Genomic DNA, 10,879 nt, shown 5'->3' on the forward strand with positions numbered 1-10,879 from the left:
TTAGTAACAGTGACAGAAGAGAGTGCAAGAATCACAACATAAAATTACTATATTTTCAATGAATGTATATTAAAATTGTTACAATTCAAACGACCAATAAAGCATGCATACTGACTTGGACTGGTAGGGGTTGAGGCTGGCGATGGGGACAATTTTGGAGCTTCCTCCTGGAGTATCAGGCAAAGCAGAAGGAATCTTCTTTGCAAAGTCTCTCTTCAAATTTCTGACCACAGCTAGAGAAAAAGAGGGGGAAAAAAAGGAATAAATAACTAACAGAAGTGGAAGAATCTAATTTCTTTGGATTGCAACCGCTTGATCGGCGTAATTATCCCACTTCACGGGGGGAAAATCTCAATGAAAAGACGCAACGCTTCAAAATTTTACCGACTTGACTCCCGCCAAGCCCGGCGATTGAAACAGATGAGGAAGTTATTAAACCAGCTGGCCCCAGATACGTGATCCGGCATTTTAGGTGAGAAGCATGACTCGCGTTCCCACAGAATCGGGGCCGAGCGTAAAGCACTGCAACAAACCGGAGCAGCTCTTCCCGAGCGCAGCACATTTGATTTGTGTGCGTCTCACGTGGAGGATTAGAGTTCAAAGTGTCCACTTAAGTCCTCCCACTTTGCAAACCACTGCACTTCTGGTAATTAAGCCCCCCACTTCTCCCCAGATCAAGCAAGCTCACTGAGAAATGAACAATGACTGTGCTGATGATGACCAGGACGGCTGCCACAATCTTAATTCCCCACAAGGCAGATTTGAGGGATGAATACCTCCCATGACACACGCGGGGGAACACAGAGAAACCACGGCGACGGCTGAATTTCACATCTCTGCAGGCTAAAATTGCTAGAAAACATGTTTGACATGACCACCTTGTTGTCTTTCACGGACAAGTAAATGTTCTGATCTAATCCACACTTTTGAACAGTGCCACTCAAACCGAGGTGTATAAAACGTAATAACTGCACACACAGGCGAAGATGGATATGCTCGCAGACAGGAAACCAGATGGATATTGGTGAATTTCACGGCAAAACAAAAATATTTCCACAAATTAAAAATGCAAATATTTCTACAAGGGCTGTCAAAATTATTCCTGTCATGGGAATCTTTAGGTCACCTCTCTGCGACGGATAGCTGCTGCCACCTGGTGGCCATTTTTGATAACAATTTCATTTCTGTTGTGAATTGTAAAACATTACATTTTCCTAAATTTTATTTATGTTGAGCAGGTTAAATGCAAGCTTTCACTCACCTTCATTTCTGTTTTGTGGCTGCAGAGGCGGTCTGCTTTCAGGGACTGGAGCTGGTTGCGGGCCTCTGCTCTGGCCTGATGGGGAAATGTGCATTAAAACAATAAGAATTAACTTCACTGTCCAAAATTATGTGCACAAAAATGTTTTGAATTTGATTTCAAGCACTCACTCTGTTACAAAAATGAAGCATAATCTAAATATTTTAGTACTAAACATGTAAACGATGTACAGAAACGTTTTTAAAATGCAGAAGAGCAAAGGAAATGAGAAAAAAACTAAATGCAGCTCAAACATTATTTTTTGTTTACATGTCTGTAAAGGAATAGGAAAACAGTGATGTCTGTGATTATTTCCATGCATATTCACTGCGTCACGACAGCTTGAATGATGAGAAAATGCTCACCGTCAGAGTAAGGAACTGGGTCTCCTATTTTACCAGAGGCGTCAGCAGGTTTGATGACGTCGATTTCTAAAATGATTACCACTCGTCTGCAAAGACAGATAATACATCAGAATAGTTGGAGGGGAAAAAAAAGAAAGAAAGAAGAAGAAATGCGATATTTCCAACAAAATCTAATCCAGCGAAATCTTCATACCGTCCATCTTTGAGCATATTGGTGACCTGCCTCTTCAGGACGCACACGCAGTTTGGGACCAGAAGGTTTTCCTCGGCCATGTAGTTTAGCTGAGTGGAGAGCATGAAGGCTGCAGAGAGGCGCAACATGAGAGGAAAGCATGAACTGGAAATCCTACTGCAAATGTTTAGGAAAACCAATATATGCAAGAATCACTTTCACATTTCAGATGAGATTTAAATGTGAATCTCTTTCCTTTTTTTTTTTATGGCAAACTACCTTAAAAACTAAAAAACAATATCAACTAACAAGAAGGCTGGGCTTATACCCCCAACCTACTTCCTAGTGGGTCAACGATTTGACATGCAGCTACAAAGGAAAACTATGAGGAACCAACAGAGTCATTTAGTGTAATGTTTTTGGCAAATCCTGATCAAATCAGTTTCTAATCAATTATTTGAAAGCATATGTCCCATCAAAAAACATTCAGATGCACTTTTGTTTGGAAATGTAGCTAAAGAAGCTTATAGTTTACATAACTTACATCCTTTCATCCCACAAATGGAAATGAATCGCATTCAAAACATTCGAGCAAAAATAAATTAGAGACAAAATAACTTACATGACAGTGTGTGTCGTCCATCGCTCATCATCACCCTGAAGCGAGAGGGCCCACTCCCGCCATCGATCTTGCGAATGTTCTAAAAGTTAATGTAAAAACTGTTGACTATACAGATGGAAAATTATGGTTTAAGCAAAATTATACTTCTCAAGTGGAACAAGATGAAAAAAAAAGGCATTACAAAATACTCCTGCAATACCGTAAACCTTGTAATAGTTACTGACAAGAGACTTTGGACAACCACTAATATTCCCAACTAAAATAAACCTTGGCAGGAAAAAGACAACAAAAATGGTGGATTCAGCAAGAAACAATGAATGGGGGGAGGGAAGCACAAATTTAACTTTAGAGGGTTGGTATGAAAATAGCTGGATGCATTGAAGACTCTTTGAGGCCCAAGACTGAGATTAATCAGTCTAAATGCAAAATTAGATACACAAGTTAACACATATCTACATTTAAAAAAAACGCTCAAAGTTTTTTCATTGAAAGTTATTCTTAATACTCTTACATGCAAAGAGATCTACTTTTATCGTACAACTTTTTTTGATAATGTTGACAATTCGTCTTTCCGTTCAAAATGTGTTGTTTACGGAATGATAAATATGGTTCCGTCAATCAAATGGCTTGATTAAAGTCATTTACATGCCATTTCGGCTGTAATTAGTGGCGCGGCTGTTGCATAAAAAAAGGTTATTGTTACTCACCACCAACTGTAGCACTGCTTCGTTCCAACCGCTGCCATTTGCTAAAGCCTGGAAAATGATTAAGGGGGTTGGGGGGAATCAATTTTCACAAATATCTCATCACATAAATACACGTTTTTCCATTCAAATTAGCTTACAAACTTATTTCCATCTATATTCGACTGTAATTTGGATCGAGTTAGTTGTATTTTCTGTTCTGTTAAAAGATTAGCAAACCCCAACATGACTTTTTAAAACGTACATATAAAAGTATATTCTGCAAACAAATTAATGTCAGCTTGATGCTGACTACAACAAGGACAGTTTGGACATAATGATAAACCAAAACAGGCTTTACAACACTTTGTTATTAATCTAGTTCGTTTTTGTAAATCAGTCTTACCTCTATCGCGCCCGTTGAAAGACTTGCCATGACTGTAATCGGGTAGTTTAGTAAGAAAATACGACTTAATTTGACGACTAGTAGACAAACAGGTCGACGAACCACTGACTAACAAATGCAGTCAAACTGCGTCTGAGGCGCCAAAAGCTGACAAGGACGCGCGAAGAGTTGAGCGTGCTGTCAGTTTCCGTTTCCGCTCACTGATCTAAGGTAAGCTTAGAATTATTCAGAGAGTTTAAACACAGCTAAGAGTCGCTGCGAAACTGACCTGAGATCGGTCGCGCCAACCAAACTGTGACGTCAATATTTTAATGTGGTGCGTTCAAGGAGGTACGGAAACCGGCTACTTATAACATATTCAAAAAAGATGTTTGTGCCTTTTTCAAATAAAAAGTAAAAAGGGAGGTGAAACTCTGTTAGATTACTCAAATATATCGTACACTAAAGTTGTGACAAACCTCATGCACTGTAGTAGTTTCAGGACAAATTTCTTTGACAAAAAGAGGTAAATTTGCAGACTACGCCATCTGACAATGTTCAGTTTACTAATTTCGTGTTAGATACGCGGTGCACTTCAATATCATCAAATAAAACGAATCCCATCATTCGTTGATTTTTTTCTAATTATGTGTTTTAAATATTTAACTGTTCATTTTGAGGCTAAATAAAAAAATATTTTTTTTCTGACGATAATATATAATAACACCAATTAAAAATATTTGCATACAGAAATAAGGCCGTGGTACAGTCATGACAAAGGTTGCTGGTTTGACAGCAAACAGCAGTTGACAACTTCGACAGTGACAAGACACAAAATGTAATTGCTAAAGAAGCAAATGGCTTAATAATGAAAAATTAATTGGAAGGAAAAAATGTTTTGAAAAAAAAGGCACAGAAGAGACAAGGATAGCAGCACCCTTGAGATGATTACCAATCACAGCCCACTCAATAGTTTGGGGGAGATTAACAAGGTGTGGGCTGCTCAGTGGACAAAGTCCCATTTTCAGATGAAGGTAAATTTTACATTTTATTTGGAAAGCTGACGATGTTGATGTGTGTTTTAGCAAGTCCAAAGTCAACTCAGCTGTTTATCAGCAAATTTTATTGAACGCTGTGTTTCTTTCTGCCGACAAACTTAGTGGAAATGCTGATTTAATTTCCCAGTGTGACTCGTCTCCAGTACACACTGGCCCAAAGAAGTATTGACAGAATAAACTCTACAGCACATGCGTTTCACTACACCCACATCATTGAATTAAAGCACCTTTTCATCAGTCTTTTATAATATAAATCATTTCTGCATTGTTTTTCAGCAACTGTACACAATAACTATGAAATATATGATTATGTACAATGATTTGTGTAAATGAAAAGTTTCACTTTTTGTACAATATTACTGAAATATATGATAATATTGTGATTTATTTACATATGCAACCTTTTATTACATGTAAAATCATAATTCGTAGCCATGAAGGGATTCAGATTGATACATTTATTTACCTGCAACATAAATTTAAAAAGGAAGTCCAGGAACATACAGAACATTACAAACGTTACAGTTACAGGAACGTTACAAGCTGTAACGTTGAAATTGTGCTACACTGCAAAAACACAAAATCTTTAAAAAAAATTCTAGTTTAGTGCAAATATTTTAATATACATGGAAGAAGATTAAAAATGACTTATTAGTAACGTTTCAGCAAGATACAGGAGGGGTTTTTTTTACTCAAAAATTCCTTACTATTGATGAAAAAGTGCTAGTTCCACCGGCAGATTATTTCACTTATAACAAGGGAAAATGTCTTGGTAAAACTGAAATAATCTGCCACTGGAGCAATTAAGTTTTCATCAATATTAAGGAATTACTGACTCAATGCAAGTTCCTATGTCTTGGTGAAAAGTTACTTGTAAGTTAGTTTTAATCTTATTTCAACTGTACTGAAATATTTGGACTAAAAATATTAGTAAGATATCTCCTTAGATAGTATTTCCGCTCTTACAGTAGGATTTTGTGTTTTTGCAGTGCAGACATGTTGACATAATAAAAAGTCCAAGTGGTATAAAAGGAAAACCTCAGCGTCATCCAATATGACACTCCATCGTGTATTTACTTGCATTTTTCAAATTCCTTAGAATTGGCCCTAGGGTTCCTATCCTCCACCATGTGGAAGCAAGAGTCCTGGATTTATATGGATGACGTGGTGGTTAAGTTTTTGGCAGACAGAATCGATGGTTTAGTTAATCATGTTAAGGTTTTATTTCTGCGCAAAGTTTAGACGGTCTGAAAGGTTCAGGAGCGGCACGTAAATGTCTGCGTAAGGGAAGGTGTCCTGAGCCGTGTTCAGGAGAGCGGTGAGGAGTTTTTGTATTGAAATTTGGTCCCTGTAATCCTTGTTGTTGGTGCCGAAAGAAAGCTGGACTTTTTTTTGGCATCATTGGAAGTTCTAGTTTTTTTCAGGATGTGACTGGCGTGTTTAAATTGCTCACCAGGGTAGCAGTTGACCTGCATGTCTGGGTGTGTGAGTTTGGGCAAGATACTTTGTTTCAGAAAAGTAATGCTACAGACTGAGGCTGTGCAGTTATCCAATTTTCCTCGGGGGTTGGGGGGGGGGAAAGCAAATGATTTTAGTCTCTATTTAGGATTAAATTCAACTGAGCCCATGTGATTCTTGTCAGCTGGGAATCCTACTTTATCTTTACTTCCAACATCCCCCCTCTGCAGGACAGGGGCTCCGGGATTGGGGTTATTGATGACACCCATGAAGATTGGTATGTGAGTTACATCATCCATTAGCACAAAGAAGAAGGGCTGACTGAGGTGAAAAATAGGATTGGATGCCCTTGAGATGATGGTTGTTGTGGCGGCGGCAGCCCTCGCGCCGTCCTCGTTTATCTCCATGCCAGACTTGTGCATTACGCTGGACACCAGCAGGGGGCCATCTGCGATCCCACCCAAATTGGGATTCAGGAACACCTCCCCAAGACCTGAGATAAAACCAGCGATTAGAGAGGTGGTTTATAGCATCCTTTGTTTGACCAGAGCTTGCAGATGTGAGAAAGTTACGTCTTACCTAGTTTGGTAAGAACTTCCTGCAACTCCTGAGAATATTCCAGCTTGAATTTGGGAACTTTAACTTGGACAGCCCTCTCTTTGGGTAGACGTTCATACAAGTTGGAGATATTTAGGTGCGAGGAAAGCAAAGACACGTTCACTCTCCCCGACTCAGGCATGATAACCAGCAAACTCATGTCCTTTGTGAATGGGAACCTTGCCACCTGCACACAAAGAGAAAGGATGTAGTAGTTTCTTAAAGGGGCAGAATGTGTTTGTTAATTGCTGCTGGCTAGTCTGAAGGAGCAGAGAGGAGGAGTTGCAGGGGGAGGGCTGCTCTGTGCGGTGGAAGCTTGGAGCCTTGTCAACTGCATCCCAGAGGAGTAGATGGTGTTTTGCACTGCTGAATGGTTGCCATGGGAGATTAAAGGATTTTTTTAAACATGCGAAAGAATCAAAGCAACACTCCAGGTATGTTTTGATGAGGGAATATCATGAAACTCAAGAAAGCTGATTTTACCAAACACTGCCCCTTTAAGAGTTTGATTCTAAAGTGAGTTGGACATATTTTTACACCTGGGTCATTTCATGTCAACTTTGTTTTTGGTTGTTTTAAAATTTTATTTTAAAAAAATGGAGAAATCCAGAACTGTAAAACAGATTTGCAGTTGTTAACAGTTGAATACTCTTGTTTTTAGCAATATTTACAATTTTACTATGCATGCCTATTAATCAACTTGCGTGAATAGATATGTATGAGAACATATTACATACGCCATGAATTACAGAAAAATAATTCAAATATGCTGTTAATGTAGCAGATTTACTTATTCCGTTAAGATAAATAATTAAGTAAATATGAATCAAATCCTCTTAATAATGTGTAACTGACGTGTTGGAGGACTAATGGATACAGAGCAAACAGAGAGGTATTAAAACTCTGAATCCTAAAATGCTTTGGTCCAAATGCCTTACCTATTACTGCACAGATAATGAAATTGTTGTTTGTTTGTTTTTTTTAAATGAACGTTTAATACAAAAACACATGAAGATACTGCAAAAAAGATGTTGAATTTTAGCATTCTTTTGCATCAAATTTAAAAACAAATTCCCATAGAAACAGAGACCCTAAAACTTCAGAAGGTGAACTTTACCTGAGCCTCCAGCTCACTGTCCATTAATAAACTCAGCTGATGTTTGGTATCATCCATCATATCAACATCCACCAGGTGCAAATCATCAAGGTAAAAGACGCCTTTGGAGGTGAAGTTCGGGTCAAACCGAGCTTTCCACTCTCCTGTCAGACACATGGTGAAATGAGATTTTCATTTTTAGTCAGCAGCATCTTTCAAACCAAAAATACTTTATGAAGAAATAATAATATTTTTTGGTAGCTTGATTACAAGCTACCAAAAAATAGCACACATATGTGTGACACATATGTGTGTCTGTATGTGTCACACATATGTGTCTGTATGTGTCTTTTATACAGACACATATAAAAGATTCAGAATTTCATCAAAAAGTTCATTTTATGGATTATTAGGTTTTCTAAAAACATAATTTTGATCCCAATCACGAGACTTACCAAAATGAACTCTGTGTTAATAAGCATAAGAGTTTCACTTTATCGGTTAAGTAAATGAGCTTTTCACTGATGTTCATACATATCGATACATCCGTTAGTTAGAAGTCGGCATGCTGGCCAATCACCTTTGAAGTAAACGGCATTGATGAGCATGAGAAGCAGATTGGGTGGCAAAAAAGACAGGAAGTCCATCATTTTCCCCTCTGTTGCGTTCTCTACCCACTCATTTATCTGTTGAAGGCTTTCCACTATTGCTGGTTCCGAGTCGTAATACCGCAGCGACTCGTTCACAAACTCTTGCTTTCCCTTAAACCCTAAAAAAAAAAAGATGTTCAGCTTGTTTTTTTTGTTTTTGTTTTTTTTTGGGGGGGGGGGCGGGGCTCAAAATCTGATATTAAAACAGAAATCAGAACAAACCTTGACGCAGAAACATGCGCGTGGCGATTTGCACGTCGCTGTTTCTCAGCTGCGTTAACGCATGTCGTAGAGACTCGTGGTAACACGGCACGCTGTTTTCATGGAGGTGATACATCAGCAGCTCTTCCGTCTCGTTTTTCGCACCTTGAGATAAAACACAATTCCAAATTGCAATCTCAACTACGCCACGACAAAGTAGGCTAAATTCAACAGAGGTGGTAAGCAGTTCCTGCAGTACCTAAAGCCAGTTGCGAGAGGGCCAGCGATATGCTTAGAGGAGAAATGATGACATTTGGCTGCTCTGGTGTCGTCTCCAGGTTTTGTAAGAGCTGCATCCCCAGTCTCTGAATTGCAGCAGTGATAGTTTGTTTGGTGTCGGGGCTTCGGCTGATAGCCTGACAACTGTCTCCCTTTTCTTCATCTGGCGATGTCTTGTTTGCCGTCGGCAGGTCGGACGTCGCAGTAACAGTCGTTTTGTTTAGAGTTGTTGGCTCCGGTGTCCCCTGGCTTTCACCTTCCTATAAGCGAAAATGACAAAACCAGGGTCCTCACTGAGTGTGCAGTACAAGAACACAAAACGTAACAAAGCATATTTGGTCTGGTTTCTAGTGCAAATATCTTAGTACACTTGAAATAATACAAAACTAACTTGGATGTAACTTTTCAGCGAGATAAACACGCTTGTTTTAAGTCAGTCCACTTCATTGTCGTTTAATTATAAAGCACCAAATCACAGCAAATTTTGTCTGAAGGCACTTTACAAAATAAAAATTAAAAAATCATTTAGTTAATCCAGTTGATATGAGTTCTCAAACAGTTCAATAAACTCAATGAATTACTCAAAGTAGTTGGCCAATTTTTTTCCACTTCTACCAAAACATTTTTCCTGTTTTAGGCGACAAAATCAGCCAGTGGAAATAAAACAGTTTTTTTTTTTATTTCAATAATTATTAACTTAAAATATTATTTGTCTTGCTGAAAAAAATACCTTTCATTTAGTTTTGCCTTATTTCAAATGTACTAAAATATTTGACTTAGAAACTAGACCAAAAATACTTGGTATGATTTTTGTGTGGCTGCAGTGTGTTAAACACAAATTTCTCAATTCTTGCGGAAAAAGTTACTTTTACGTTAGTTTTGCCTTATTTTAAGTGTACTGAAATATTTGAACTGGACACTAGACCAAAACTACTTGGTAAAAATGTGTGTTTTTGCTGTGTGTTAAACACAAATTAATCATTTCTTACTTCTATGGGTTGACTGGGGTTTAGAGGAATTAGGGGAATTGACTGATCTTCTGCCACTTCAGCATTCTGTCAAGAACAAGATAGCAGAGGACAATGGTCTTTCAAAGTTTTCCGTAATCAATACAGATTATTTAGGCGTTTTTAGATAGGTTGTTTACAGTAGTTCCTAGGCTGCAGAGACAAATTAACAGGAGTGTCAGGCAGAGGTCCATATCCAAGAAAAGTAACTGTAAGAGAAAAATATATATATAATACAAGGTCATTTTTCCTCAGAGGCTTACATTTCTTCGTTACAGAAGTAGTGTTACGCAATAAATTATCACTAAAGATTAGTCTTTCTTCCTAATTTAAGCTAATCATAAAACATTACTAATTTCTATATAGATTTATCATGGTTGTAGTTTTTCCAACGAGCTTAAACACTTAATTTTCATTCATTTTAAGGAACACAGATAACCGAAGAATTTCTCCAACTCAATAAACTAGAGCAGAAGTTAAAACCTGTACCAAATCAACCTTAAACTGCAACCTTCAAACATAATCCAGCTACAGCAGAGCAGTGATTAAAAGTTAAATCAGAATCATTCATCTGAAGCATATTTCAATACAAGCATTGCACGTTTTGAACAATCTCAATCTGAATAAAGAAAAAAAAACATTTTAAATTGAAGATGAAGTTTAAAATACGTTTACCTTTTTTAAAACTACAAAGAAACCCTCCTGGTTTGTCCACAAAAAAAGGAGAACCCACTGTTCGGTGAATGGCTGAATTCCCTGAGAATAAAAGATTGGCAGATGCTCAGCAAACAGTTAAATATGAACTTGCATTGATCGGGGAGGCGGGGGTGGCGGTGCTTGTTCAAGCCACTATTTGTTTGTAAATGCAGCCACCGAGGCTAGTCCTGGGTTAAATAACCACACGCTTGAAATATGCAGTTATCTCGCATGTTAGTGGGCCGGTGATGTGACAAAACTTCATCTCCGACAGGAAACATGACAAACCTGTTACAAAAGAGTGGCTAAT

General features: G+C 38.1%; 2 protein-coding genes across 2 annotated transcripts in view; both read right to left on the minus strand.

Annotated features, from left to right (window-relative positions):
* The window catches only part of rpa1 (replication protein A1), a 28,959-nt gene extending 25,197 nt beyond the window's left edge, over nt 1-3,762 (minus strand). The window contains exons 1-7 of the mRNA XM_014983011.2: nt 3,549-3,762; nt 3,167-3,214; nt 2,460-2,538; nt 1,859-1,967; nt 1,666-1,751; nt 1,262-1,336; nt 116-233 (exon numbers count right to left, since the gene is read on the minus strand). Coding sequence (XP_014838497.1) covers nt 116-233; nt 1,262-1,336; nt 1,666-1,751; nt 1,859-1,967; nt 2,460-2,538; nt 3,167-3,214; nt 3,549-3,578 — 545 coding nt within the window. The 5' untranslated portion in view covers nt 3,579-3,762. The remainder of the gene's footprint in view (nt 1-115; nt 234-1,261; nt 1,337-1,665; nt 1,752-1,858; nt 1,968-2,459; nt 2,539-3,166; nt 3,215-3,548) is intronic.
* Nucleotides 3,763-5,028: 1,266 nt separating this feature from the next.
* Nucleotides 5,029-10,866, minus strand: serpinf2b (serpin peptidase inhibitor, clade F (alpha-2 antiplasmin, pigment epithelium derived factor), member 2b). The gene is made up of 9 exons (XM_088012062.1): nt 10,549-10,866; nt 10,014-10,082; nt 9,856-9,921; nt 8,847-9,126; nt 8,609-8,752; nt 8,317-8,505; nt 7,758-7,900; nt 6,623-6,827; nt 5,029-6,536 (listed from the first exon to the last, which is right to left on the minus strand). The coding sequence occupies exons 2-9, from the start codon at nt 10,065-10,067 to the stop codon at nt 6,184-6,186; spliced, it is 1,434 nt and encodes a 477-aa protein (XP_087868188.1). The 5' UTR covers nt 10,068-10,082; nt 10,549-10,866; the 3' UTR covers nt 5,029-6,183.
* Nucleotides 10,867-10,879: the final 13 nt, after the last annotated feature.

Source organism: Poecilia mexicana, unplaced genomic scaffold (genome assembly GCF_051168715.1).
Source record: "Poecilia mexicana isolate PSO_F unplaced genomic scaffold, ASM5116871v1 scaffold_13, whole genome shotgun sequence".
Lineage (NCBI taxonomy): Eukaryota > Metazoa > Chordata > Actinopteri > Cyprinodontiformes > Poeciliidae > Poecilia > Poecilia mexicana.